The sequence below is a fragment of the Geotrypetes seraphini genome, chromosome 7 (genome assembly GCF_902459505.1).
Source record: "Geotrypetes seraphini chromosome 7, aGeoSer1.1, whole genome shotgun sequence".
Lineage (NCBI taxonomy): Eukaryota > Metazoa > Chordata > Amphibia > Gymnophiona > Dermophiidae > Geotrypetes > Geotrypetes seraphini.
Window position 1 is genome coordinate 148,833,213 of NC_047090.1, and position 27,759 is coordinate 148,860,971.

At 42.3% G+C, this 27,759-nt stretch overlaps 1 protein-coding gene across 1 annotated transcript in view; it reads left to right on the forward strand.

Moving 5' to 3' along the window:
• Nucleotides 1-415: 415 nt before the first annotated feature.
• Nucleotides 416-27,759, forward strand: part of RHOJ (ras homolog family member J) — a 166,198-nt gene continuing 138,854 nt past the window's right edge. The window contains exon 1 of the mRNA XM_033952349.1: nt 416-1,096. Within this exon, the coding sequence (XP_033808240.1) occupies nt 922-1,096 (175 nt within the window). The 5' untranslated portion in view covers nt 416-921. The remainder of the gene's footprint in view (nt 1,097-27,759) is intronic.

Below are 27,759 nucleotides of genomic sequence, written 5' to 3' on the forward strand. Positions count from 1 at the left end.
GATATATTTTAATTTGGCTGCTCTTCTTTATTTTATGGCTCAAATAGTTGTTCATTTATTTCTTTGCTTTTCACAGTTTCTTGTTCAATAGGAGTTATGTTACAGGACTGGCAGCTCTTCCCATGTGTTGTTCCATGTAGGGCGCATTCTGTAGTTGTTTTTTTAGCTTGCTTCTTTTTCCTTTCTTTCACTTAGTAGGGCAGCGTTTTCCTATTGTACTGACATCATCTCTCTCTCTCTCTGCCTAGAGAGCAGCAGGGAATATAGGGGTGAAGCAGGAAGTCTAAGATTTTCGCCTGCAGTGAGACCTCTAGTGTTTTTCTTACTCTATATTTTGGCACAGTTCCTGTGAAGTACACACACAGAACTCCCATTGTTTCCAATCCTCCACCAGCCCACTGATCCTAATATGGAATTAGCAGGAAACCCATGATTTCCTGACACATACACACAGCAAGCCGGAGAAAGAACGGGAAACCTCCATTAGAAACTTTAGCTCTCCTCCAATTAAGACCCTGAAATGAAATGGAAAATGGGGTGGATTTAGCTGGAGCCACTTGTTTTTGTGGCCGGGCCGCAAAGAGCTAACAGCTTAGCCCCTTAAACCCGTGTTTTTAAGTTGCAGTGCATACCAGTATGTGTTCTCAGAATGAGGTAAGCTTCCTGACTCAATCTTAGGAGAGACAGTCTGGCGAAAAGACTGTGAAATAAAAGTAACTTTACACATCACCTCTACAGTTTACTGTAAAACAGCACTGACGAGACGTTATTGCAACTGTCTGGGGGCTTTAGCCTAATTTCCTGAGCTTCAGGTCCGAAAAGTGAACTAAAGCAAGGAAGATTACAGTGAGTCTTTAAAGCTCGCTTCATTTTTGTCTTCATGTACACTTGGAGGAGTTTGCAGCAACACGGGCAGCCGGAATGAGCAGCAGAGCGGAAAGTGCCAGCGCTGGGTCTAGCGGGAACAATGTGAAGAAGATGCTGAAGTGTGTGGTGGTAGGGGATGGTGCGGTCGGAAAAACTTGCTTGCTGATGAGTTATGCCAACGATGCCTTCCCAGAGGAGTACATTCCCACCGTCTTTGACCACTATGCAGGTAAGGAAGTTTAACCTTAAAAACCTCCACTTGAACTTGGAAGGCATGTCGTCGGGGTGGGAGGAGAGGGGGGTAGCTCTGGTTCGGGAATGGGATTCTCACCGAAGGAAGCCAGGGGAGCATTCTCCGCACAGGACATATAGCTGGCAGAAGAACCCGCGCAGTAAAATGCGCTCAGGGTTAGACGCACAATTACTGTATGACGGAGAAGGTTTTGCAGACAAATCTTTGAGAGCAGGGCATATTTAAAACCATGCTAATAATGCTCATCAACCATTCGGCACGGATGCACAGAAGTGCGCTGAGGAGTAAAAACCTTAGCACAATGCTGAGGTTTTCAACACCAAGGGGCGCTAGAAAGGGGCCTGCGTTATCCTCAGCGCAGGTCTTTGCCGCATGCTAAGGCCACTTATAGCGCTGGCGGAAAATGGCCAATAATTTTATCTCGGCAATAATGGCCACAAACTAATTTTCCCATTAGCATATGAGCACCTACTGACACCTATTTTGCACTAAACGCACGCTAAATCAGTTAGCGCATGGCGATGTACAGGAGCTGCGCTAACCGACTAATGTAACACACACCTACTCTCTGCCCCAGATCTGCCCCAGTATAATTTTTTTTTTAAAGACCATTTTTATTTTTTAGTGCATGGGTAACGTGTAGATACATGAACTACCACAGGACACCAGAGTAGGGTTACCAGATTTTTTTTACTTTAGTAAAATCCAGACCCTCTAGACCTGCCTCCAGGCCCGCCCAGTTCCATCTATCCCCTCCCTGTTATGTCCCAGTCCCGCCCCCCAATCACACCCTAACCCTGCCCCTCCCCCCCCCCCCACTGCCTACTCTCTGCCCAACACGATTTCAAGGAAGCTTTTCAAAACCCAGACAAAGTGCCGGGTTTTGAAAAGCCGTCCGGACGTCCGGACATGTCCTCGAAAAGAACATGTCCGTGGAAATCCGGATGTCTGGTAACCCTACACCAGAGCATATGCCATGGTAAAGACATTTTAACCTGCAATCAGCAAGCATTATTGCTTACAACAGCTCAGTAAAAAGACACCCAGGAGTAGGCATAAAGGACCTGCATCTTGGCTTCAGTGATTTGAGGTGAGGTGAGTTGAGCTATAGCACTTCACTTCAGGTCACTGATTTCCCTCAGATCCCTATACCCAATCCCCCACCATCCCTAATCCCAGAAAAACCCCCAGAGCTGACTCCCCCGATCTCCCCCTCCATAACACTCCCCACTCCCCCCCCCAAAAAAAATCATTTTGGTCCCCCTGATTCCCAACCTCAATGGCAGCCCCCCAGAAATGCCCCCCCAGGTCTCTCCAACACCCCCATAAAATCTCTGCTGGTCTAATCAACATCTCTCCCCCCTTCCATGGTCCACCCCAACCTCTCCACATAACCTTTATATTGGGAGGCAGGAGCAATGCCTACTCAATCCTACCCTGTGCCACCATTTTTCAAAATAGCAGTGCCTGACCCTGTGTGGCACATGTTGGGATGAACCGGTCTGTATGCCCACCTAAACTCTGCCAAATAAAGCAAAATGCCTTCATTTAGCAGACTGGTTCCACATGTACCTCACAGGGTCAAGATCCACCATTTTGAAAGATGCAGTGCAGAGACAGGAACGAGTGAGCATTGCTTCTGCCTCCTAACTTAAAGGAACGTGAAAAGTCTGGGGGCACACGAATGTTGGTGTCCACTAAACTGCCAAGGATTTTTAGGAGGGTTGGGGGGTTTGAGGGTCATCTCTGTAGGTGGGGGTCAATGGGTCATCTCCTTGGTCAGAGGGGGATTGGAATGTTCCACTAGAGATGGAATTTGGAGGAGCAGGGGAGTGAAGGATCAGAGGGACCTATTAGACTAAAAAAGTTAGTTTAGAGATGTGGGGGGGGGTAGAATTAGAGGGTTTACTAGGCCACTAGGAATTTTTTTTTGGGGGGGGGCTGTTTATGGATAGAAGGAACCTAGATGAGACAATGGGATTTTTTTTTTTTTTTAATGTCTCCCTTTTTGTCAGTTCATGAGCCAATCACCACTCACACACTGACAGGAAGGGAGACATTTTACTCTTCAATGTAGAAAATGGTTGCGTATTACTGTGGCAATGTGCACTGTTTTCTTTTTAATGCAGTGGTAATTTGCACGCTATTTGCTTATTGCACTGAGGAGCATTAGGATTATAGTAGGAAGTCATGTGCTAAGTGTCAGCACACAGTTCTAACACAAGCTTACTGTATCAGCCTCAGAGAGAATTATGAACTTCACTTACTGTTTCCGTAGCTTGATTTGAAGGATTCTTGGTGGCTAAAAAAGAAAGTTTGCAAGAGGACTGACTGAAAAATAATGAGATTGCCTTTGGTTTTCTTTCCAAGAAGTAGACATGGCGTAGTCTTTTTTTTTTTTTTTTTCCAATTCTTTATTCATTTTAAAAAACTTACAATAAGTGTAACAATATTTACATCATTTCAAACTCCAATACAACACTTAATATTCTATTAAATTCCATATCAGAATTTATCCCCCCTCCCCCCTAATTAATTACATTCTTTAAATCAGGGGTGTCCAACCTTTTGGCTTCACTGGGCCGCATTGGCCGAAAAAAATGTTTCTGGGGCCGCAGAAACGCGCAAACGCTGCAGTAAGACACAGGAGGGAGCCGGCAAGACGGTAAACACCCAGGGGCAGCAAAGGAAACACTGCATCGCCCTCGACCGGGGCCACACAAAATACTTCACTGGGCCGCATGCGGCCCTTGGGCCGCAGGTTGGACACCCCTGCTTTAAATTCAATAAAACCTATTATAAACCTCATTCTAATATACCTTATCTAATATTCAAACCATGGCGTAGTCTTCATTGTTGGGTCACAGCGAGAGGAAGAACTTTATTGCATTTCGGCATGGCAGAGGAGGAACGCGTGTCTTGTTTCACCGCCGTATGCTTGCCATAACATTTCAAGAGTTTCATCACCGCTCTTTCCAAATTTAAGACAAAATTCAATCACACACCTCTGGCGAACTCTCACAGGCACGTCTTCCTCCTCTACCATGATGAAATGTATGAAGTTCTTCCGTTTGCTGTGACCCAACAATAAAGGCTAGGGCAGTCCAACTGCAGGTTCAGAAGCATTGCTGTATAAGCTTCCCAAGAGGCAGTACAGCGGTCTCATGATTTCTCAATCAGCCCTCATGCTACTGTTTAATCATCCTTGTAAATATTTGAACTTTGCTGACAAATTTACAGCTTTGCTCTGTGTCACATTGGATCTTATCTTTAATAGGGTCAATATTCAGTCGGTGGTGGTGAGCGTTTGGCTGACCGCCGCTAGTGGATTTGATAATGAGGGTTACAATTAGATGATTATTATATTTGAGGTGGGTCCTATGGATGTGATGGTATAATTAGTAACATAATAATTGTTGTTTTTAAGTTTGTAACTTGTTATCAGCTGTTTTTAGACTTGTAAACCACTATAGCACTTCCGTCTTTAGATTTTCCTCTATCATCGAGCCTTCTGGACTCCTTCCAAAACAGCCAAAGTTAAGCGGTCCTCGGATAGCTCATGTTGGACTTGTAAATCCTCAGAAGGCTCCCTGCGACATATGATATTTGATTGCCCCCATTTACAGGCTTTTTGATCCCCTATTTGGCGTATGATTTCCAAAATTTTCCCTATTAGTGACCTCTTCTCATTAGACGTGTTAATTCTGGGATCTTTGGCACTATCCACACCTTTATCTATGTATCATGATCGCCTCCTGACCCTTTTACTTTTTATGGCTCTTCAACTAATTCTGCAAAATTGGAAAGACTTCACAAAACTCAGCTTCATTCAATGGTGGAATTCGGTCTGTCTCCATATTAAATATGAGCGCCATATGGCAGAACGTTCTAATTCATTATCCACTTATAATAAAACATGGTCAATACTGGTGGATTTTTGTGCTTAAGACCTTTGAATGCATACTTATTAGACCTAGTACTTGAATTATATCACTTGATAGCTTGACTAATTCATTTACACTTCTTTTTCTTTTTTTTTTTTTCAAAGTAACATCTGTATTCTTTTCTCCTGGGCAAAATGAGATAAGAATGATAAATACAGACATCTATTTATTAAGCTCCTTGCACATGGTATATGTGGTCTTGCATCTGTGTACTCCAAACCCATGAATGTTAGAAAACTGGCTCTATCTCTGCTGTATTGACTTTGGTATGCATTCCGATTAGGTGCAAACTGACCAGCTCTTGCATACATACAGTCCTTCAGGCATGTTTTCTCATTATTGTAGTCAGAACGGAACAAAGGACTCCGCATGTAATGGGGAAGACTGGGGTCATTATATGGGAAATAGAGACTGTAAGAAGAGGGTGTGTTACTGTATAGTTTGGGGTTCTTATAATCTTCATTTGGTACAGTCCCTTGAACCTCTGCCTTTTTTTCCTTATGCTCTGGAGTATCCACCCTTTTGTTTTCCTGTTTGTCCATTTGGGCTTTGGCAGATAAATGTGGCTTCTTATTAGTTTCTTCACCTTGTGATCCTGCACTTTTGCCGATTTTCTGCAGACCCCAGACTTTAAACAACTGATCCATGTTGTAATTGCCTCCGGAAATGCTAGGATCTTCGGGTTCCATTCATCATATCCATTCTGGAATTTTACACTTCTTATCGTTTATTCTACTATGCTAAACTCTTAAGACTCAGCACTGACCCTTTATGTAACTAAAGTACCTGGTTTTGCTTTGCATCATCTTGGGTTTTTCTTTTCCCGTCTCAGATATGGTATTGTATTCACTACCCTATCAACTTATTTGTGTTTGTATATATTTATTACTGCGAGAAGACTGTATTGTGTGATGCTTATGTACTTTCTTGCTGATATATTTTCTTATTGTAATTTGATATACTTGAAGGGAAGCTTTCTCTATTGTTATTATCCTATCTATAAAACCAATAAAAATATTTTGAACAAAGTATTAAAATCAAATATTTTTATTTATTTATTTAAAAAAGTTCTTCTCCGCTTATGTAAGCATACACAATCAGAAATACTCAGACATATTCAATGCCGGGCCATGTCTGGGCTTCAGCACTGAATATAAGAACATAAGAACATAAGAAGTTGCCCCCGCTGAGTCAGACCAGAGGTCCATCTTGCTCAGCGGTCCGCTCCCGCGGCGGCCCATCAGGCCTAGTGCCTGAACAGTGTTCCCTGATTAATTTTGTAACTTACCTCTAATCCCATCCCTATAATCTACCTTTACTCTTATCTGTACCCCTCAATCCCTTTGTCTTCCAAGTACCTATCCAAAGCTTCTTTGAACCCCTGTAGCGTGCTCCTGTTTATCACATCCTCTAGTAGCGCGTTCCATGTATCCACACCCTCTGTGTGAAAAAGAACTTCCTGGCGTTTGTTCTAAACCTCTCCCCTTTCAATTTCTCTGAGTGCCCCCTTGTACTTATTGATCCCCTTAATTTGAAAAATCTGTCTACGTGGAGCTAGCTGATTAATTTGCAGTTCAGCACTTAACAAAAGATAAGACTTTGTTTTTTGCAGTTTTTCTGACCGGTTAAATGATGAATATCGGCACTTACATCCATGTGCTGATGCCACCACCAGAAAACCCCAAAATAGACAGTTTTCACTAAAGGCGCTAATTGCTCATTTTCAGGGGCGATCCTGTAAGCGGCATCATTTTAAAAATCCGCTTAGCACCGTGATCAGTGGGAAAGTTTTAAGCTGAAACCTGGTGTAAATCCTCACACTTAACTTAGGTGTAGATCAGGCATATTCTGTAACAGCGCATGCAAATCATTGGAACTTGCCCATGCCACTCCCATGGTCATGCCCCCTTTTTGGATCCATGTACTAGAATTTATGCTTATCTCTTTTATAGAATACACTTAAAATGTTGGGAATGTAAATTCAAATTATTGACAACTAGTACAGATAATTGATTGTTACTGCCCAGTTATCAGTACTGATTAGTTTGTTATTCAATTATGTTGCATGCGTAAATTGGGCACACACAATGCAAAGCACCATATATACGAGGGTCATACTGAAATTAATGAGCAACAATTTTTTTAAAACTCAGAATTTATTAATGTAGGAAAAACAAGTACATCAACTTAATGTACAGACTTTACACCACTCATTGAGGTATTGTGATGTCATTAGCTTATATCATATGACCACAGGCAGTAGATACAAAATGGCCTACACTGATGTTTCACTTCATCAATGTGCTGTCATTAAATTCCTTGTTAAAGAGGAAATCCCCACTGCAGAAATTCTCCAAAGACTTTAGCGTGCATATGGAGATGTGTGCATGGGTGCTAGCAGTGTTAGGAGATGGGTGAAACATTTCAAAGATGGAAATACAAGCATCCAAGATCAGCCTTGTAGCGGTCGCCCTCACACTGTTTGCACTGAATGCAACAAGGAAAGGGTTGATGACATCATTAAAGAAGACAGACGTGTCACTGTGAATGAAATTGCAGCAAAACTTGGAATAGGACACAGTGCAGTGCAGGAAGGGATATGGAAGAGTTTGTGCCCGCTGGGTCCCACGTTTGTTGACCAAAAACCACAAAGTTCAGAGAAAAACCATTACTCAAAACCTTCTTCAGAGATATCGAAATGAAAGAGATGATTTTCCACACCCTGCCTACAGTCCCGAACTGGCACCCTTTGACTATCATCTTTTTGGTTTTGTGAAGGAACAGATGCAAAGCCAACGAGACGGTGGAGGACGTCCAGAAAGCAGTGCGTCTGTGTCTTCAGGCAGCTGGAATGGAGTTCTACCGCAAGGAAATTTTCAAGCGTGCAGAACGATAGGAAAAATGTGTGCAGAGAAATGGTGACTATGTTGAAAAGTGAAGAAAAGTCTGTACATTGAGATGATATACTTTTTTTCCCTACATTAATAAATTCTGATTTGTAAAAAATTGTTGCTCATTAATTTCAAAGGAAAAAACACAACCCCACAGGCAAACTATGAGAACAGAAAAGGAAGTGAGGAAAGGACACTAGTCAAACCACTGTGTGGACAAATACATTTATTTAAAATATTAAATTTCAGTTAAAATTTGCACAAGTATACACATGAATAAAACAAAACCTGGCAGACATGTAAAGTCCTTTGTAATAAAACATATACTGGACATCAACACGGTCCGTGTTTCGGCCACAGAGGCCTTCCTCAGGGGTTTGTAAAAAGTAGCCTAAAAGAGCAGAACAACAACAATAACAATTAAAAATACATACAAATGTTTTATGTACCAGAGGGTAATTCTTAAAAAACACATATAAAGGAGTACACTTAGAAAAACGCCGCTAGGTGCCCTAATTGAAGCCGCCTGGCGACACCTAACTACTGTAACCCCCTCCTTTACTAATGCGTAGCTAAGGTTTTAGCACCTGCAGAAGCGGTAACTGCTCCAACGCTCATAGAATTCCTATGAGCGTCGGAGCAGTTACTGCCGCTGTGGGTGCTAAACCCCCCCCGCTATGTGTTAGTAAAGGAAGGGGTAAAATCCACACCTAACCTAAATTACTTCAATTAGCTTAAATGGCATGGTAATTGACTGTGCTATTGAAGTTAATTGAATAATTCATTTTTAAAAATTAAATTAAAACTTATGTGTGCAATTCTGTGCAGTGCCTAGCAATTCCTAAGTCAAGACGCCTTCCAGCGCCTAACGACACTTATCTGAAAAGAAAGTGTGGTTAGGGACAGAGAATGGTCATGTTCGTGATTATTTAAAAAAAGCTTGATATACGCCCAGCCTTCTCGAATCAGGGCAGTTTACAGTATAAAATACATCCAAAATTAAAGTAAAGAAATCCAAAGGTAGGGGGATTGACTTTATTTTCAATTTAGTGTTTGAATTGTGTCGATTTTGAGAGTTTTAATCTGCTATCTTTTGCACTGCTCAGGAAGAAATACATTTGTTTATTTTTTTCTGGGATTATACTGCATGCAGAGTCTTGAATCTTTGGGCTCCTTTTACGAAGGCGTGTTAGGGTCTTAACGTGCAGAATAGCGCACGCTAAAATGCCCCGCGCACTAGCCACTACTGCCTCCTCTTGAGCAGGCTGTAGTTTTTCGGCTAGCGCACGCTAATCCGGTGCGTGCGCTAAAAACACTAGCGCACCTTCGTAAAAGGAGCCCTTAGGGTTTCATTTTTATATATTAGTACTTTTAGTTTTTGGCCCTGTATTTGCAAAGGTAGGAATGAATGTTGAGACGCATACAGTGTGTTTTGTGTAGTTTTTAATTTTGTGGTTAACCAGTACTATTATATGTGTGTGTATATATGAAAAATGAATGGAAAAAATTGTGTTATAATTAGAATTATTATGGGAGTGGGGTCTGGAGCAGAGATTGGGCGGGGTCTGACCCGCGACTTAGCCTTTATTTTGGATTTCAGCCCCTTAGTGTGATTGAGTTTGACACCTCTGGGCTATACAGAGCAATTTAAATTTGCATCTAAAGGGTAATGGTAGCCAGTGAAACTTCTTATATAGTGGGCTAACACAATCAAAACTTCTGGCTTTTCCAAAAAGTCTGATACCCTCATTTTGCAATGTTTGGAATCTCTTTATAAGTGTATGTGTCAGACACAGGTAAACAATATTACTGTAATCTAGCCATGAAGTAAATAAAGCATATACTAATGTTTGTCCATTCTATTATTCTCTCTGCAAGAAACTCCCCAACCCTATATGTCCTGTCTGCAGTGACGTACCTAGCAAATGTGACACCTGGGGTCCATCATTTTTTGACACCCCTCCATCTGTATGAAAACATGATTTTTAGTAACAATCCACACGTCACACATGAGTACCTAGGAAAAGGCAGCATCTTACATACTGCAGTACACCCATTGTAAAACTAAACAAGCCAGACTAGTACAGATCAATCCTGCAGTCAATCCTAACAAAAACCATGTCTTTCGAACACAGTATGTCTTCACCTAGTATGGAATATGTAATGACAAACTAACCCCTCCCTCTTTTACAAAACTGTAGTGTGGATTTTAGCCACGGAGGCAACAGCTCCGACGCGCATAGAATTCTGAGCATCAGAGCTGCTACCACCACGGCTGGCACTAAAACTGGCTCCACAGTTTTGTAAAAGGGAGGATAAAATAGAAATACATAGACAAAGGTTAAATTGAACCAGCAAGAAGCTGGACTCTGCATACAATGCACCACGAAACAGTGACACATGTCTCCTAAAGAAATAAATAAATAAATAGAACATTTTTTTTCTACCTTTGTCTTCTGTGGTTTCTGCTTTCCTCATCTTCTTGTAACTCTCTTCCTTCCATCCACTGTATGCCGTCTCTCTTCCCCTATATGGCATCTTCTCTCCTTCTATGCCCTTTCCAGAAACTGTATGCCTCCCCCTTCCATCTCTCCTTTCACCCCCATTGGTCTGGCATCTCTCCTTCCCTCTCCCACACCTCTCCTCTGAAATTTCTTTCCCTTTTTTCCCTCATTTTCCTTTTCAATTTATTTTCTGCATCTGTCTAGATTACGTTCTTATTACCTTCTCATCAATTTCCTTTTTTACTGTCTACCTAAAGCTTGCCATCTCTTTCCCTCACCTCTCCAGTGTTTCCCTAACTCAATCCTTTTCTCCCCATTGAGTCATCACGGGACCTTCCTGCACCTCAGCACAGCTGCTGATTCTGCTGCAGAGAAAGTAAGTCAGAGGTAACGTGACCATTTATTTTTTTCATCAAAAGGGGACATCTATTAATTGACTGTGTATCCTTTCTTTCATTTCTTTCTTTCTGCACTCAGGCCCAACAATTGTCCTTTTCTTTTCCCTTCCTCCATCCTTCCCATGTCCTTAGTGCCCCCAGTGCCTCCGTCCTGTGTCCTTAGTGCCCCCAGTGCCTCCTTCCCATGTCCTTAGTGCCCCCAGTGCCTCCTTCCCATGTCCTTAGTGCTCCCAGTGCTTCCTTCCTGTGTCCTTAGTGCCCCCAGTGCCTCCGTCCTGTGTCCATAGTGCCCCCAGTGCCTCTGTCCTGTGTCCTTAGTGTCCCAGTGCCTCCGTCCTGTGTCCTTAGTGCCCCAGTGCCTCCTTCCCATGTCCTTAGTGCCCCCAGTCCCTGTGTCCTGTGCCCTTAGTGCCCTCAGTGCCTCCGTTCTGTATCTATAGTGCCCCCAGTGCCTCCGTCCCGTGTCCTTAGTGCCCCAGTACCTCCGTCCTATGTCCTTAGTGCCCCCAGTGCCTCCTTATGTCCCCCACTGCCTTCCAGATTTTGTCCACCCCCAAAGCCAGCCTGCCTGCCTGCCTGCCTGCCTACCTATCTCCCTCCCTCCCTGCCGCGCTACAGCCAGCCAGCTTGCCTGCCTACATCCTTCTCTCCCTGCCGCGGAAAAAAAAAGCCTCCTTCCTTTCCCCCGGTCCGTGCCGCTGCAGTCATACCTCCCTGCTGCTGCTGCTAATCGCCAATAAGAAGTCTTCTTTACGACGTCAATTTTGACATCGGAGAGGACGTTCCGGGCCAGCCAATCACTGCCTTATCTGTTCACGCCTAAATACCATCTTATGAGCTGGTCTATGACCCCACTGAATTAAATGCTGGTAAATTAGGCCCGGTAAAATTAGGCCTAATATATTGGCACTTACATAGAGTTACCAGGTTTTCCAAATGGAAAATCCGGACCCCTAGACCTGCCCGGTTCTACCCATCCCCACCCCATTATGCCCCAGTCCCGCCCTAGCCCCAGCCCTGCCCCCGCTGCCCGCTCTCGTTGGGCAGGAGGGCATCCACACATGCGCCGATGCCCTCCTGCCCGACGGCGATTTGTTGGAAGCATTTCAAAACCTGGAAAAAGTGCTGGGTTTTGAAAAGCCGTCTGGACCTCCAGACATGTCCTCAAAAGGAGGCCATGTTCGGGGAAATCCGGACGTCTGGTAACCCTACACCTACCTCCAGGATGCCTAGCAACACCTAAGCACACCTAGGCGCCACATTCTATAAACAGCGTCTAGTAGTTGATTGACAACTGTACCGCTAGGCACTGTTTATAGAATCCAGCCCTTAGTGCGTGGCAGTGCCCACACATTAGCCAAATAGTGCAGAGCGTGCCTACTCTCCCCCTCCAAATGGCATTAAAAACTAAAATCTCATTTTTAGCGGGTGGGTCGCATTCACTCGTCATGGAACTACCGCAGGACACCTGAGCGTGTCCTTTTTAACCTGCGGTATGCACACGTTAGTGCCTAATGCAGTTTATTAAAAGGGCCCCTTATTTATTTTTATTTATTTACCACCTTTTTGAAGAAAATGTATCCACCGGGGCACAACAGTCTCTTTTTGCAGCTCCCAATTATTGGCTCTGCAAAAATAATAATAATAATAATAACCACATATATGCTTGATCATGAAGCCTTGATGTTATACTGCTCCAGATATTTTGTCCTGACCCTACTAAGTTTTACAATCCTGTCAGCTTATCTTTCCTCAGTCTGGATTGCTTAGTTGTAACAGCTGTTCTACTATCATTTCTAAACTGGTTCCCACAGCAGCTTGCATAGGTTGAGCATTCCATAATGGGAAAAAAATCTTTTGTCGCTTTGGCCTGGCAAAGGGAAATGCCCAAATTTGAAAGCACACAGCAGCTCAGTGTTTGTGTGAGAAGCATCAAGCTGGAGCAGATCTCGCCACAGGCGCATACATGCATAAAGAGTTTAACAGGTGAAGAGAAGAATTTAAGTTTAATGTAGGTCTTTATATATCACCCTTCAGCCAGGCTGACAATAATATTCAATATAAAATCATTATTACAATAATAGTAATAATGTAGTAATTGGATGTATGGTTATCTGAAAACCACCCCGGGGTCGCATTCTTTAATTTTGCAAGTGAGATATTTGAACAAATAAGTAATAATAAGGCTTTTCCCCCTGAGGAACCTAATGAAACGCAGATGAAAGAATTGTTATACAGCACTGTCTATGCTAAATAAAACTGCAGTAAGCCAGAGAGGTATTTTAATGCCAAGGGCCCTAGGAGTGTGGAGAAAGATATCGTTGTTACAGTCAACGGCACACAGTACCCATGAAAAAGGGTTTTAAATGAGCTTCTGCACTTATCTAATCAACTAGACTTTGCCAAGTCGTGGTAATAAGCGATGGAGGGGATTAATGTTTTAAAGGTGCAAAGGCAATGGGAGTAATCAGATTCCCTCCCCTCCCCCCTTCCTTAATTGAGGTTATATGCATCTTGCCTAAATGGTTCATGAATGCTACGGTTCCTTCCTCTGTTCTCATCTGTCTCTTCCCACACTCTGCACTTGTGAAATCAATGCAAACGTGATCAGCACTTTTTAACAGAATATCAGCTGGAGTTATCAATGTGTGCTAACACTGTTAGCACGCATTATTGTACTGCAGGTCCAATTTTATGCAATGGGACCTAGTTACTGATAAACTGCGTTAACAGCATTGGCACATTAGCTTTATAGGAACATGACCTCAGATAAAGGCCGTGGAGTTTGTCCAGTCTGCCCATCCATATCATCTACTATTCCTTCCTCTCCCTAAGAGTTTGTCCCGCGCTATTCTTGAATTCAGATACTGTACAGTCTTTACCTCCTCCACCTCCACCAGGAGACCGTTCCACATATCCACCACCCTTTCTGTACAAATGTGTTTCCTTAGATTTCTCCTGAGGCTAAAATATTTTAACTTCATCCTAGTCCAGAGGTTCTATTGTTTTGTTTTTTCAATTGAAAGAGACTCACCTTCTGTGCATTTGCGACACAGAGATATTTAAACATTTCTATCTTATCTCTCCTCTCCCGCCTTTCTTCCAGAGTCTATATATATTGAGATCTATAAATCTGTCCCCATACGTTTTAAGATGGAGACCACTGACTCATTTAATAACTGCTCTCTGAACTGATTCCATCCTGTTTATATATTTTTGAAGGTGTGGTCTCCAGAATTGCCTCACCAGAGATTTGTACAAAGACATTATCACCTGAAGGAAAAGTCAGTCGTCTGCAATTGAGGTACAATAGTCTTGGGAAGCCACTGTTTGCCCTGGGATCAGTAGCATGGAATTTTGCTACTATTTGGTCAAGTTCAAGTTATTTATTTTTTGATTTCTGGACATCTTTCTCTTATTTATTTATTCAATTTTCTTTTATATATATATATATATATATAAATTTTTCAGTCTAAACACAATTTATTTATTATACTACAAATATAAAACCAAGGTTAATCTAAACGGTTTACAATAAAAATAGTGCTTTAAAGAAAGGAAGTAAAAACAAAAGTAAAATAAGGAGAAGGGAACAAAATAATCAAAACACATAATTACAGCCAACAATCGAACAAAATTGGAAACAAGAGGTAGGAAAATAAAAGGGAATGAATGGAACAAATTAATTAGGGGAAGAACATATTTGGTTTCTGCCCATGCATGTTAAGATATGATCAAGAAAGCCAGGAAAAGAAGATTGCCTGCCGTTATGACTGAGTGAAAAAAAGGAGTTAAGAGCAAAAAGCCAGAGTAAATTAATATGATTTTAATTGCACAAAAGGTTTTTCAGAATGGAGGTAATAAGGTAAGGAATTCCAGAGGGTGGTAGCCATCACAGAGAACGAAGAATCCCTATGAAAATCGAGAAATAATCGTCAAAATGAGGGAACGACTAATAACTGTTGTTGAGAAGAGTGTAAGGCTCTTTGTAGCAAATATGGAACCAGGAGACTAAATAAGAAGGAAAGAAGACCACTTGAAAGTATTTGATGAGTGAGAATATTGTATTTAAAAACAATGTGATAGGACACCGGAAGGATATGTTCTGATTTTAAGAATGGTCTGATATGATCAAACTTAGAGGCAAAAATCCAACCGAACTGCAGTGATTAAACACTCACTGCATTGCAAAATTTGCACTGCGAAGGAGCTAACTCGACACGTTTACTAGTCTACCAAATCGCCTTTTTATCCAGTTGTAATCTGTATGGCACCCCAGAATGTGATTTTAATACTTTTTAGGACCTCATGTCAGGTCCCGGTTTATCACCCTTCTTGGATCATATTTTAGATACTGTTTTATGTTCACAGTAATGTTTGTTGACTTGGCATCTTGTACATCATCTCTGCAGTTTTCTCCTATGTTTGATGATCAAACTTAGAACATTGATGAAGTCGTCTAATTGTAGTGTTCTGAACTAATTGTAGCTGGCGTAGCTGATGTTTCGGGAAGCTGATAAGAATGGAATTGCAGTAGTCAAGTGTAGACAGGACGAGGGAGTGTATGAGGGTACGGACGGAGCTTTGTTGAAGGAATGAGTGAATGGATCGAATTTGACAGAGAGCGTAGAAGGAAGAGGATACCATCTTAGAGATGTGATAATGGGAGCTTAAGGTACTGTCAATTTCAACACCTAAGATTTAGGTCTTTGATGAGAATTTTAAAGGAGCTTCTTTCATAGGGTTCTGCCAGGTACTTGTGACCTAGATTGGCTACTTTTGGAAACAAGATCCTGGGCTAGATGGGCCATTGCTCTGACCAGTATGGCTATTCTTATGTTCTTAGATAGATTTCTAAACAACCTTGATATCAGATCTTAAGCAGAATTCTTGATGGTATCTAAAAGAAATAGAGTAATGTGCATATATTGTCAAAGAAACAAGCAAGCTTCCTCTCACATGGTTGAACCTCTTGTACTTTTGCCTTGAAATTCTTGAGATTCTTGAGTCAGAAGCAGCTTTTTACCCAGTTCCAGTTAGTCATTAGATTTTTATTTTTTTTTAATCCAGATCTACTGAAATTGGTTTGAATTCATGCAAATATTAGCAACTTCATGGATTTAAGAGATGGCATGAATCTATGTATATTCACATCCAATCAAGTACAGAAACTCAATTGAACTATATGTATTTGTTAGGGAAAACCATGAGGCACAGATTTCTCGATATGGTTTGGGTCTGAACTTTGTTCAGTTCTATCTATCAAAACATCTATCAAAACATCTAGATGAAGTTATAGAAAATTGAATAAATAAATATATAAGTTTAGATGTAATCTACAGGCTTTAACAAAGTGATTTCAGCAAAGTAACACAGACACAAACACACACACACACACTGCCCTCTGCAATCTAATATCATGGTAAAATAATATATTATAGCAGATAATGACCAAAATGGTCCACCCGGTTGCGTTCACTTTCGGTAGTTGTATGCTATTGTATTTCTATGGTGGATTATTTGAATTTATGGATTGGTGTATTTAGGAGAGTATGGTGCAGTGGTTAAAGCTAGAGCCTCGGCATCCTGGGGTTGTGGATTCAAACCCATGCTGCCCCTTGTAACCTTGGGCAGGTCACTTAATCACCCCATTGCCCCAGGTACATTAGATAGATTGTGAGCCTGCTGGAACAGACAGAGAAAAATGTTTGAGTCCCTGAATAAATTCATGTAAACCATTCTGAGCTCCCTTGGAAGAACAGCATAGAAAACTGAATGAATAAATAAATAGTGTGGAAAATGTCAGCCTCTGATAACCAGAGCTGGTATTGTGACATCATAATGCCTCATTCCACCAATGCCTAAGAACCAGCCTCATCAGTGATGTCACAATGGCTTGATTGTCCTATACTTGATTCAGCTTTACTACATTTTGATTTCTAGAGTGGTGCCGTGGTTAAAGCTACAGATTCAGCACCCTGAGGTTGTGGGTTCAAACCCACACTGCTCCTTGTGACCCTGGGCAAGTCATTTAATCCCCCCATTGCCCCAGGTATATTAAATAGATTGTGAGCCCACTGGGATAGGCAGGGGAAATGCTTGTGTACCTGAATAAATTCATGTAAACCATTCTGAGCTCCTTTGGGAAAACAGCATAGAAAATTGAATAAATAACTATATATAAAAGGTGTTATTACTGTGTCATCATCCTGTCTTTCCCCTTTCACAGAGCTTTACTAACAAACACACTTGCACTATTTAAACCCTACACCTACATTATTTCCTCACTCAGTTGAGGAAAAGAGTTTGTCAAAGATACATTGCTGGTCCAAACAAGAAAAGGTATCACCTGCAATTTGGTTGTTAACTCTTATTTCCTCCCCTAAATTGGCCTATCATGAATCAACAGGAAACTCTGCTTTTTATTACCTTTCTCCATTCCTTTGGAATAATGTGCCCCCCCCTCCCCTGAGCTGAATTAACATTTTTCTAAATTTAAAGCCTCATTAAAAGTACATATTTTCCATCTAGCATTCAGCTCTGATTGAGCTGCTAGCGGGTGTCCAATCTCCTAATCCCTCTAGTCTAGAAAACTGACACTTTGCCCAAAATTTCTCAAAAAGACAGCAGGTACTACACCAAAATGAAACCTACTGCTGGCTGCCTTCTCAGATCTTCGTTTTGTGTATAGTGAAGTATGTTAAGAACAAATTAATGTTTGAGTGAAAAATAGTCATTTATATGTATTTGTGTATTGTATTGCTCCTTTTTTAATTGCACTTTTGGGTATTACAGTACAAATTAAAGAGCAGCAAATCATATGAACAGGATAGTATACACCCCAGCATAGTGAAAGAACTACAAAATTAAATTACAGATTGGAAAGTTGTCAGTGTAATACCACTTTTCAAAAAGGGTTCTAGGGTGGTCTGGGAAACTACACATCAGTAGAAACTATTATAAAGAATAATAATTCCCTTAGCGCGCATGCGCACTTCTAACTTGGTGGCTCCATGTGTCCGTAGCTCCGTGGTCTCCAGAGAAATTATAGTAGAAAAAAAAATTGGTAAAGTGTGCATGCGTTCCATTTTCTTCTACCAGCAGCGGTTATTATGTGCCGGTTGCCATTTGATTAAAAAAAAAAAAGGTAAGTGGGAGAAGGCGCGCAATCCCCGTAAGATCCCTAATATTCCCCTGACATCCCCGACCTCCACCGACACCCCCCTGACATCTACACACACACAGACAGGGGCCAAACAGACGAGACTGACAGAAAAGGTGGCAGTGAAAGACACAGAAGGACAGGGAGCCAAACAGATGGGACATTGACAGACTAACAGAAAAGGTGCTCTAGGGGAGAAAGACAGAAGGGGGCCACGGAGAGACAGTCAGAGAGAGGGAAAAGGGGCTGCTATGGGGGGAGGGGTGTGCTGGGGGGGCAGACAGTTTTGCTCTGGTGGGGGGAAATACAGAAGGGGACCAAGGAGAGACAGTCAGGCAGGCAGACAGGTGGCCAGGGAGAGAGACAGACAGAAAGAAAGACAGACAGACAGCATCCAAGGAGAGAGAGACAAAGAAAAAAAGACATACAGTCAGCCAGCGTCCAAGGAGAGAGAGAAAAAGGGGAAAAAACCCAGATAGTGGACAAGGAGAGAGAGAGAAAGAAAGAATGACAGATAGAAATACAGACAGATAGATAGACAGTAGCCAAGGAGAGAGAGAAAGAAAGAAAGAAAGAATGACAGACAGACAGAAGGCCAGAGAGACAGACAGACAGCCAGAGTCAAAGGAGAGAGAGAGAGAGACAGAAAGAAAAAAACAAAACAAAACAGACAAACAGCGGCCAAGGAGAGAGAGAGAGAGAGAGAGAGAAAGAAAGAATGACAGACAGAAAGAAAGACAAACAGACAGGGCCAGGGAGAGACATAGACATAAAGAATGACAGACAGACAGACAGACAGCATCCAAGGAGAGAGAGACAAAGAAAAAAAAACCAGACAGACATCTATTCTAGCACCCGTTAATGTAACGGGCTTAAACACTAGTAAAGAATAAAATTGCTGAACATGTAGACAAACATAGTTTAATGGAACAGAGTCAACATGGATTTTCTAAGTCTTGCCTCCCCATATAGCTACCTTATTTTGGTCCAGTTGATGTAGTCCTTCATAAGAGACTCCTGAGAAAATTAAAGAGCCATGGAACAGGAGGCAATGTTCTGCTATGGATTAGAAACTGGTTAAAGGGAATAGACTTAGTAGAGAAAAAGAGATTATTCACCCTCTCCAAAGTGGAGAGAACAAGAGGGCACTCTCTAAAGTTAAAAGGGGATAGATTCCATAGAAACATAAGGAAGTTCTTTACCCAGAGAGTGGTAGAAATCTGGATTGCTCTTCCAGAGGCTGTTATAGGGAAAAACACCTTCCAGGGATTCAAGAAAAGGTTAGATAAGTTCCTGCTGAAACAGAACGTATGCAGGTAAGGCTAGACTCAAATAGGGCACTGGTCTTTCACATAAGGGCTGCCGCATGAGCGGACTGCTGGGCACGAAAAGTGAAATGCTGAAAAATATATAACTTTTATCTATTTCTTTAAAGCAGGGGTGCCCAACACGTCGATCGCGATCGACCAGTAGCTCAGGAAGGCAACGCGAGTCGATCACGGAGCCCATCCCGGGCTCCGTGATAGACTCGTGTTGCCGTCCTGATCTACCGGGCCGATCAGCCTTCCTCTCCAGTGTTCTCTCTAGGGCCTTTTAGCTGGGCGGTCCACCCAGCTGTCATCTGCTGCTGCCGCCGCCGCTGAACATTTAAAAAAAACAAAAAAAAACGGCTTGGAGATTTCAGCCCGTAGCGAACTTATGCTCCATGGCTCTAACGTGTGCGTACTGGCTTCCCTTCTCTTCCCTCCGAAACCAGAAGTTATGTCCGGGGGGGGGGGGAGAAGTGAAGCTGGCACGCACATGTTGAGAGCCCTGAAGCAAGCGTTCGCTATGGGCTAAGGCGGGAGACAGGTTAGTGAAGCATTTGCTCTTCTTGCTGCCGGGTCCTGCCTACTTTCTGTTTCCACGAAGGAAGGATCCGGCAGCATTTCCCTCAATAGGTCGATCGCAATCTTGGGCCAATCAGCCTTCCTCTCCCCAACGGCAGAATTGACGTCGGGGAGAGGAATGCTGGTCGGCCGAAGCAGGGAGAGCTTGGGGCAGCGTCGGCTTTCGGGCCTGTTATTGGTGGCGGGCTGGGGCCTGTTATTGGTGGCGGTTTGGGTCCTGGTCCCCGATGGCAGTGGCTTGGGGGAGGGCAGGGAGAAAGAAAGAAAAAGGGCAGGCAGGGAGACAGAAGGAAAGAAGAGAAACAGAAAAAAAAGAAAGGGAGGCAGAGAGAAAGAAAGGGCAGGGAGAGAGGAAGGAAAAGTTGGGGGAGGGAACGAGGTCTGGAGGAGAGGAAGCATACAGGCTAAAAGAAGGGAAGAAAGATTGGATGCACAGTCAGAAGAAGAAAGTGCAACCAGAGACTCATGAAATCACCAGACAAGGTAGGAAAAATGATTTTATTTTAAATTTAGTGATCAAAATGTGTCTGAATTTATATCTGCTGTCTATATTTTACACTAAGGTCCCCTTTTACTAAACCGCAATAGAGTTTTTTTAGCGCAGGGAGCCTATGAGCGTCGAGAGCAGCGCTGGGCATTCAGCGCAGCTCCCTGCGCTCTAAAAACTGCTATCGTGGTTTAGTAAAAAGGGAGGGGGGTATATTTGTCTATTTTTGTATGGTTGTTACTGAGGTGATAGTGCATAGAGTCATCTGCTTTGACCTCTTTGAAAAACCCTGGAATAGGAATGATAATTAAAATTTTCTATGCGTACAGTATGCGTTGTGTTTTTTTTTAATTTTATTGTTGGTAGATCATTTTGACTTGGTCATTTTAAAAGTAGCTCGCAAGCCCAAAAAGTGTGGGCACCCCTGCTTTAGAGGTTTTTCCAAGCATCCTCCCCCCACCCCACCCCCAGGTCAGAGTTGCAAATCGACCACAAAATCTGTGAATTTATTGCACATCATTGCAAGTATATTTGACATATTACTATGAAATGAGATGAGATAGATTCTGTTATTCTAGGGAACAATGACTTCTGGCCATATTAAATCACATTATACAGCACAAAATATCAAAATATGATACATTAGCAACCAGTGTAGATTGCTACCTTAGACAAATGAGATTTTGCATGTTACCTTAGGATGCTGCTAAAAGTAACAGGTTGCCAAAAAACACCCCACAAAAAACAACCAAGCATATCCCTCTTTTACCCTGGAACCTCTGAAAAGAAAATTTATCTTGGTCAAGATCCTGTCTTCAGAGTCAGTTCAAAGGACTGTGGTTTCCTGAGCCAATTTTTGTATCAGCACCCTTCATCCAACTTCCCAGGAACCAATATCTGCCCCTCCCCTTTGCCTGGGATTAGGTCTCTCCCCCTGTCTCTCAGGTTGGTGACAAAGGGTGCCAAACTCCTGGTCTAGCAGCTCTGCCTCTCTCTTCCCTCCAGGATCCCCCATCTCTCTCTAGCACCTCTCTCCATCTATCTTTAAACTTCTAGAAGGCACTGGGGATAGCAATGATTCACACATACTGTCTTTGCCCAGTTCTGAGTCCACCCCACCTGGAAACAGAAAGTTACGACAGAGAAAAAAGACAGTGGCACAGGAGGAAGAATTTGGGCTCTAGGAGTTTGAAGGTAGATCAGATTAAAAGAGAGAGGGGGATCCTGAACCATGGGCTGGGGAAGTAGGGTTATCAAATGTCCAGATTTCCCCAGACATGTCCTCCTTTTGAGGACATGTCTGGGGGTCTGGATGGCTTTTCAAAAGTCAGCACTTTGTCCAGGTTTTGAAAATTTTTTCTTCGTATAGAAGGACATCCGCGCATGCGCGGATGTCTTTCCCATGAGAGAAGGCTGGGATGGGATTGGAGGCGGGGCTTGGGGGCATGACAGGGCGGAACCAGGGAGTGACAGGCGGGGATGGGTGGGACTGGGCGGGCCTGGGGGCGGATCTAGGGGGGACTGGATTTTCCAGACGGAAAATCTGGTAACTCTGTGAGGAAGGAAAGAGAGGGGGAGAGATGCCAGACCAGGATTAGGGTGTCCTTTATCACAGGCACTTTTAGCCAGTGCGTCACCTTGTCCATCGGTTGAGTCAGTCCTGTCTGTCTGTACAGATGGGGCAGTTATGGGACGAATATTAAGCTGGCGGCAATCAGCATTTTTCTGACCACTACTGGCATTATCCCTGAAAATTCAATGCCGGGCCATGTTTGGGCTCCGGCATTGAATTTTCAGGAATATGGAGCCAGTGAAGTGAGTGTGATATTGAGCACTTAAATGGCTAAGACAAGCTGCATAAAAATAGGACTTCTGAATCTGACTAGACAGGAGGAACCTCTTTCTCGGCATAAGTCAAAGATGGAACATGGAACCCAAGACAAATTTGGCTGGCAAAGAAAGGAACTTATAACATACGAGCATGGGGGAGATAACTGCTACCGCCAGGCCTTCCCCAAATTATCATAAACCTTCCTATTGTTTCTTTAGCTTCCAGAGGATTTTACCCTATTTTCAGGATTCTACCACTCTGGAAAACTTCTAGTGAGGATATGTAATTTCCTGACCAGGTGCGGGGACAAGAAAAACAACAGGTCAAAAGAAGGCCGCAAACTGAAACTGGCTCAAAGCTGTCTTATCTTCGTAGTGGATAGAAACCTAAAGTTGGGAGCGGGCAGGCAGCCTCTTCCTATTGGTTGTCAGAGCTGCCAAAAGCCAGAGGTGGACTGCTGAATTGTGCACAGCATGAAGAATGAAATAAAGCACAAACTGCTGTAGAAATTCTCATCTCAATGCTAGTAATCCCTTTGAAATAATCAAGATAGATTGGCAGCAAATCAAAATATATATATTTTAATTTAATAAGTGTACCCTCAGTGTGATAGTGAAAGCTAACAGTACTCTGGAAAAAATCCAGAGTTCTGGGCTTAAATGTATTAGGCCGGGCCTTTTTTCAAACCCTGCTACACACCATCATGGGCGTACACAGTGCGTGATTTAAATTATATAGTGCAAAACACGCAATAATGACAGTGTTCCCACATAAATCCAATCGTTATCTTTTCCGTATTGCCAACGTATCCAAAAAGACGTCAGGATTCTAACTGCAAATATACGGAGCCCGATTCATGAAATTTGGAGAACAAGTGGGGACACGCCTGAGTTAAGTACTGTAATCTGCACCAGTTTTGAGCATTTAATTTGGATAAGTTGACAATAAGTAAAAGATAACGATTGGATTTTTATGGAACACTGTCACTATTGCGTGTTTTGCACTATATAATTTAAATCACGCACAGTGTACGCCCATGATGGTGTGTAGCAGGGTTTGAAAAAAGACCCCGCTTAATACGTTTATGGCTGGAACGCTGGATTTTTTTCCAGTGAACCGTTAGGTTTCACTATCACACTGAGGGTACACTTATTAAATTAAAATATATATTTTTTGATTTGCTGCCAATCTATCTTGATTATCTCAAAGATATTTCTAGCATTGAGAGTAATTTTGAATTCCCTAAGTGTGTTTTTGTATTGAGTAGAAATTCTCATTCTTAAAGGAAAAAAGAGGTACTTTAATACTACTGATATTTCCTTTACAAGACTCTCCCCCCTCTTCTACGAAACCGCGCTAGCGGTTTCTAGCGCAGGGAGCCACTCTGAATAGGAACTCAATGAGCATCGGTAGCAGCGCGGGCCATTCAGCGCGGCTCTCTGCGCTCAAAAACGCTACCGCGGTTTCGTAGAACAGGGGGGGGTCTGATTCTGACCACCTGACTTATTTTTTACAGCTGTCTCATGGTGTGCACGGGGCTTTATATTGGGCTTATACCTCTAGATACATTTATGCCAGTGTGAAAGAGAACACAGACCAAAGTGTACCTATTTGTGGCACTCAGGAAATTAGGTCACAGCAGGCTAGTTTCCATCATAGCTGTCTCTGTGACTTTCTATGTTTCTCTCCCTCTTTGTACAGTGATGCGTGTGAACTGGCAGATTAAAATCTTTTTGGAGTCATCTCAGACACCTGATATTTTTAACCTGAAAGAACAGAGAGAGAGACCTCAAGATAGGGCAGTCTGTGCCAAGGAAGCATCAACGATTGCACACAGATAGGGCAAGATGTCAGAGGAAATGAAGACCATATTGGGCTGACACACCAGTTAAGAGATCTTCCGATCGATCGTGACTTGCAGGATTCAGACTTACAGTACATAAAGTTGTTTATGGTCAGTTGGGTCACACTAATTCTGGGCACCCTTTGCAAGGAGATGTTGCAGAGTGGAAGAAGCTGAAAAATGCATGCTTTAAGCATTGCACCAAGGCATGTTTCTCTGAGGGAGGGAATGAATGAAAGGGTGAGTGGGCGGGGTATGTGAATGTAGGATTGCATGGATAGTGCAAGAGGAATGTAGAGTATGTATGAGTGCAAGGGCAACTGTGAGAGTGAGGTTTTGTGCATATGCAAGGGGATGGTGATCCATGATGTAAGTACAAGGAAGTGTGGCGTCAGGTATTGAGGGCTGTCTATGACCGAGTGCATGTGGGGGCTAGGCGTGGGGGGTTACGGGTTAATTTATCGGATAGGTTGCCTATAAAATATAGAGCTCCTTTTATCAAGCCGCGCTTGCGGTTCAACGCGCCTAATAGCGCACGTTAAACCGCCAGCCGCACTCGCCGCCACCGCCTCCTCTTGAGCAGGCGGCAGCTTTTAGCCAGCGCGGGGGTTAGCGCATGATGAAAAGTCGCGCGCGTTAAGCCCGCTAGCGCGGCTTGATAAAAGGAGCCCATAATCTAAGGGCTCCTTTTATTAAGCTACGTTAGGGCATTGCCGCGCGCACTAGACGCTAATGCCAGCATTGAGCTGGCGTTAGCTCTATCTGCGTAGCGCGGGGTTAGCACGCGCTAATCTGCTGCATGCGCTATAAACGCTAGCGCATCTTAGTAAGAGGAGCCCTAAATGGTTTTCCAATAAGAAATAATGCCTAAAATTAAGAGTCCTGAGACGTACGATCAACCCAAAAAAGAAAACCTAAGTTACAATTTTTTTTTCTCTTTTTTGTTTTTAATTTGCAAAATGAAACAACGTAACAAGTAATGCAGAGTTTAAACATGAATTATATGTTAAAGAAAATATTTCTTAAGAAATAAATAGACCTCCTTTCTCAACATGGAGAGGCCTCTTAATAGGAGAGAAAGCAAGGTAACAGGGGGTTATCAGCCCTTCTTTCTTTCTTTCCTTCCCTTCCCTTCCCTCTCCTTTCAGCCCCCTTCCCTGTCACCCTGCATACAATCTTCCTTCCCTTCTGTACCTAAATATACCTCGCTTTGAGCTACAAATGAAAAAAGGCAGGAGTTAAATCCAAAATCTCTTCCCTTCTGCCCTGCCCCCTCGCCTCTTTTTCCTCCCTTCGTCTCATCTCTCCAACCTCTCAGGGTCCCAATGGTCAAAACTGCAGCACTGAATGCTAAGAGGGCTCAAGCGCCAGAGTTAACGTACAAGAAAAGATGGCCACAAATTGGATTTAAATGTATGTTAATGAGGTCACTAAGGAGGGGGACTCCATCAATGGGCACTAACCGCGTTAGCACGAGCTAAACGCTAAAGATGCCCATTATATTCCTATGGGTGTCTTTAGCGTTTAATATGCACTAATCACTAGCGGGCATTAATGAATTTCCCCCTAAGTTCCTTCCTGGTGCACAAATGAACGTGCTGCAATGCACACAAGGAAACGAAGGCCCATAATGCCGAAAATTTACTGCCAGCTCTGGAGCAGCACAGAGGGTTTTCAGATTTCTTGTCAATTTCTCACATTAAACTGTGGATTTTATCATCCTTTGCAACATATACTGATCTTATAGCTAGTACATTTTTGCCGAATTTTATTGTATTCTAGCATATTGTATTTTATTCACCTATTGTATAATTTTAGTTCAAATTTTTAGAATATTGTATTTTATTCATTGACTGTATATTTTTAGTATTGTATGTGAACCGCCTAGAATTATGTGGTAGGGCGGTATATAAAAATAAAATTATTATTATTATTATTACTTTAAGTGCTGATAGTGAAAAACAAACTTGTATGACAGATGGACATAGCCTCAACCAAACGCATTATCACTCTGGTAAAACACACCTAAAAAAATGTTATATGAAAAGAGATTCTTAAACCACAATAAAGTTTACTGAACAGGCATAAAAGTATTGTACTCCTAAATGTTTGCCAAAATCACGAAGGTCTTTCTGATATATTTTGTCGATACATTCACATTTTCTATCCATTTGATATTTAGGCCTTGGTGGTTAGCATATTTAAAGGCACTGACCTCCACAGCTGAATCTGATCTGGATTCTAATCCAGGCACCTGTATTGAATAACTAGGTCATAGGCAGCAGCCAGAAGTTATCCGGGTGCTGGCTAATAGTTAGACTACTTACTGTCCTTTAGGCTGTCCTAACTTTATCCAGGTAGTTTATCTGGTTAGTGGACTGAAAATCATCACAAGCCGGGTGCATCCTAGCTCTGCCCTGACTCCAGCCTGAATTATCCTGGCCACTAATATCAGTTTGTGCTGATATTTAGTGGTACATTCAATATATTTAAATATATATCCTTGATGTATGTCCATATTTATGGGGAGCATTTAACTAAGAGGGGAAGTTACTATCGTGCAGTAAAATCGCATTAGGAGTCACTCTTCATCACAAGTTAATAACTTCTGCAGAAAATGAGTAACATAGCTTGGGATCAACTTGCAAGCTGCACCATTTTTCATCCCTGGAACATTCTTAAAGGGGTTAAGGTCAAGGTCAAAGTCAACTTTATTTGATGTACTGCCCAGGAGCTAAACGAGTAACATGGCTTGTGATCAACTTGCAAGCTGCGTCATTTTTCATCCCTGGAACATTCTTAAAGGGATTAAGGTCAAGGTCAAGGTCAACTTTATTTGATGTACTGCCCGGGCGCTAAACCCATCTAGGTGATTTACAATATAAACCATAATAGAGAATAACATGAAGCTAAACTAAAGGAGAAAAGATCTACAATCTCATAACAGGAAAAGGATAGAGAATTTAAGAGGGGGGGGAGAGAGAGCAAGAAGGGATGCTGTTGTAGCTACAAGCTTAATATTCCAACAGGTAATTGCACTTTCTGGGTATGAAATGCAATCTGTCAAGGGCAGATGAACCATATTGACTGAAGATCAAGTTTCAACTTTATTTAAAATTTGATTGAATCACTTATCAAGCTTCTAAGCAATGTAAAAAATTAAAATAGTTACAAAAGTAGGGGCAAACAAACAAATTTGAGAAATGTCACAAGCTAAATACAGACAAACAGAACCAATAGGTGAGAAGGGGCAAAATACAATTTTGATAGGAAAGTAAACAAAAAAAGGAAACCCTCCCCCCCCAATATGGAAGGGTCTAGGAAATAAAGTAGGAGAAGACTGGGAACAGAAGGTGATGAATGCCTAATTTGTATTTAATGGAGTCATCTTCAAGGAGTTATAAGTCAAAGGCATCATTAAATAAAAAGTATTTTAAGTTGCCCTTAAACCAATCAAGAGAACTTTCCTCTCTTAGTGGGCTGGTAGAGAATTCCATAATTGAGGTGCTGTGACGGAAAAGATGGCTTGACGCCTAGTATTAATAACTTTCAAAGAAGGAATGGATAATAAATGCTTATGAAACAAATATGTCTTGAGGACCTTTTTGCATTGCTGATGTGAGGGTAACATTTGTAGATAGGGAGTAGAGCATTCCATAAAATGGGATCAGTAATATTAAACATGAAGTC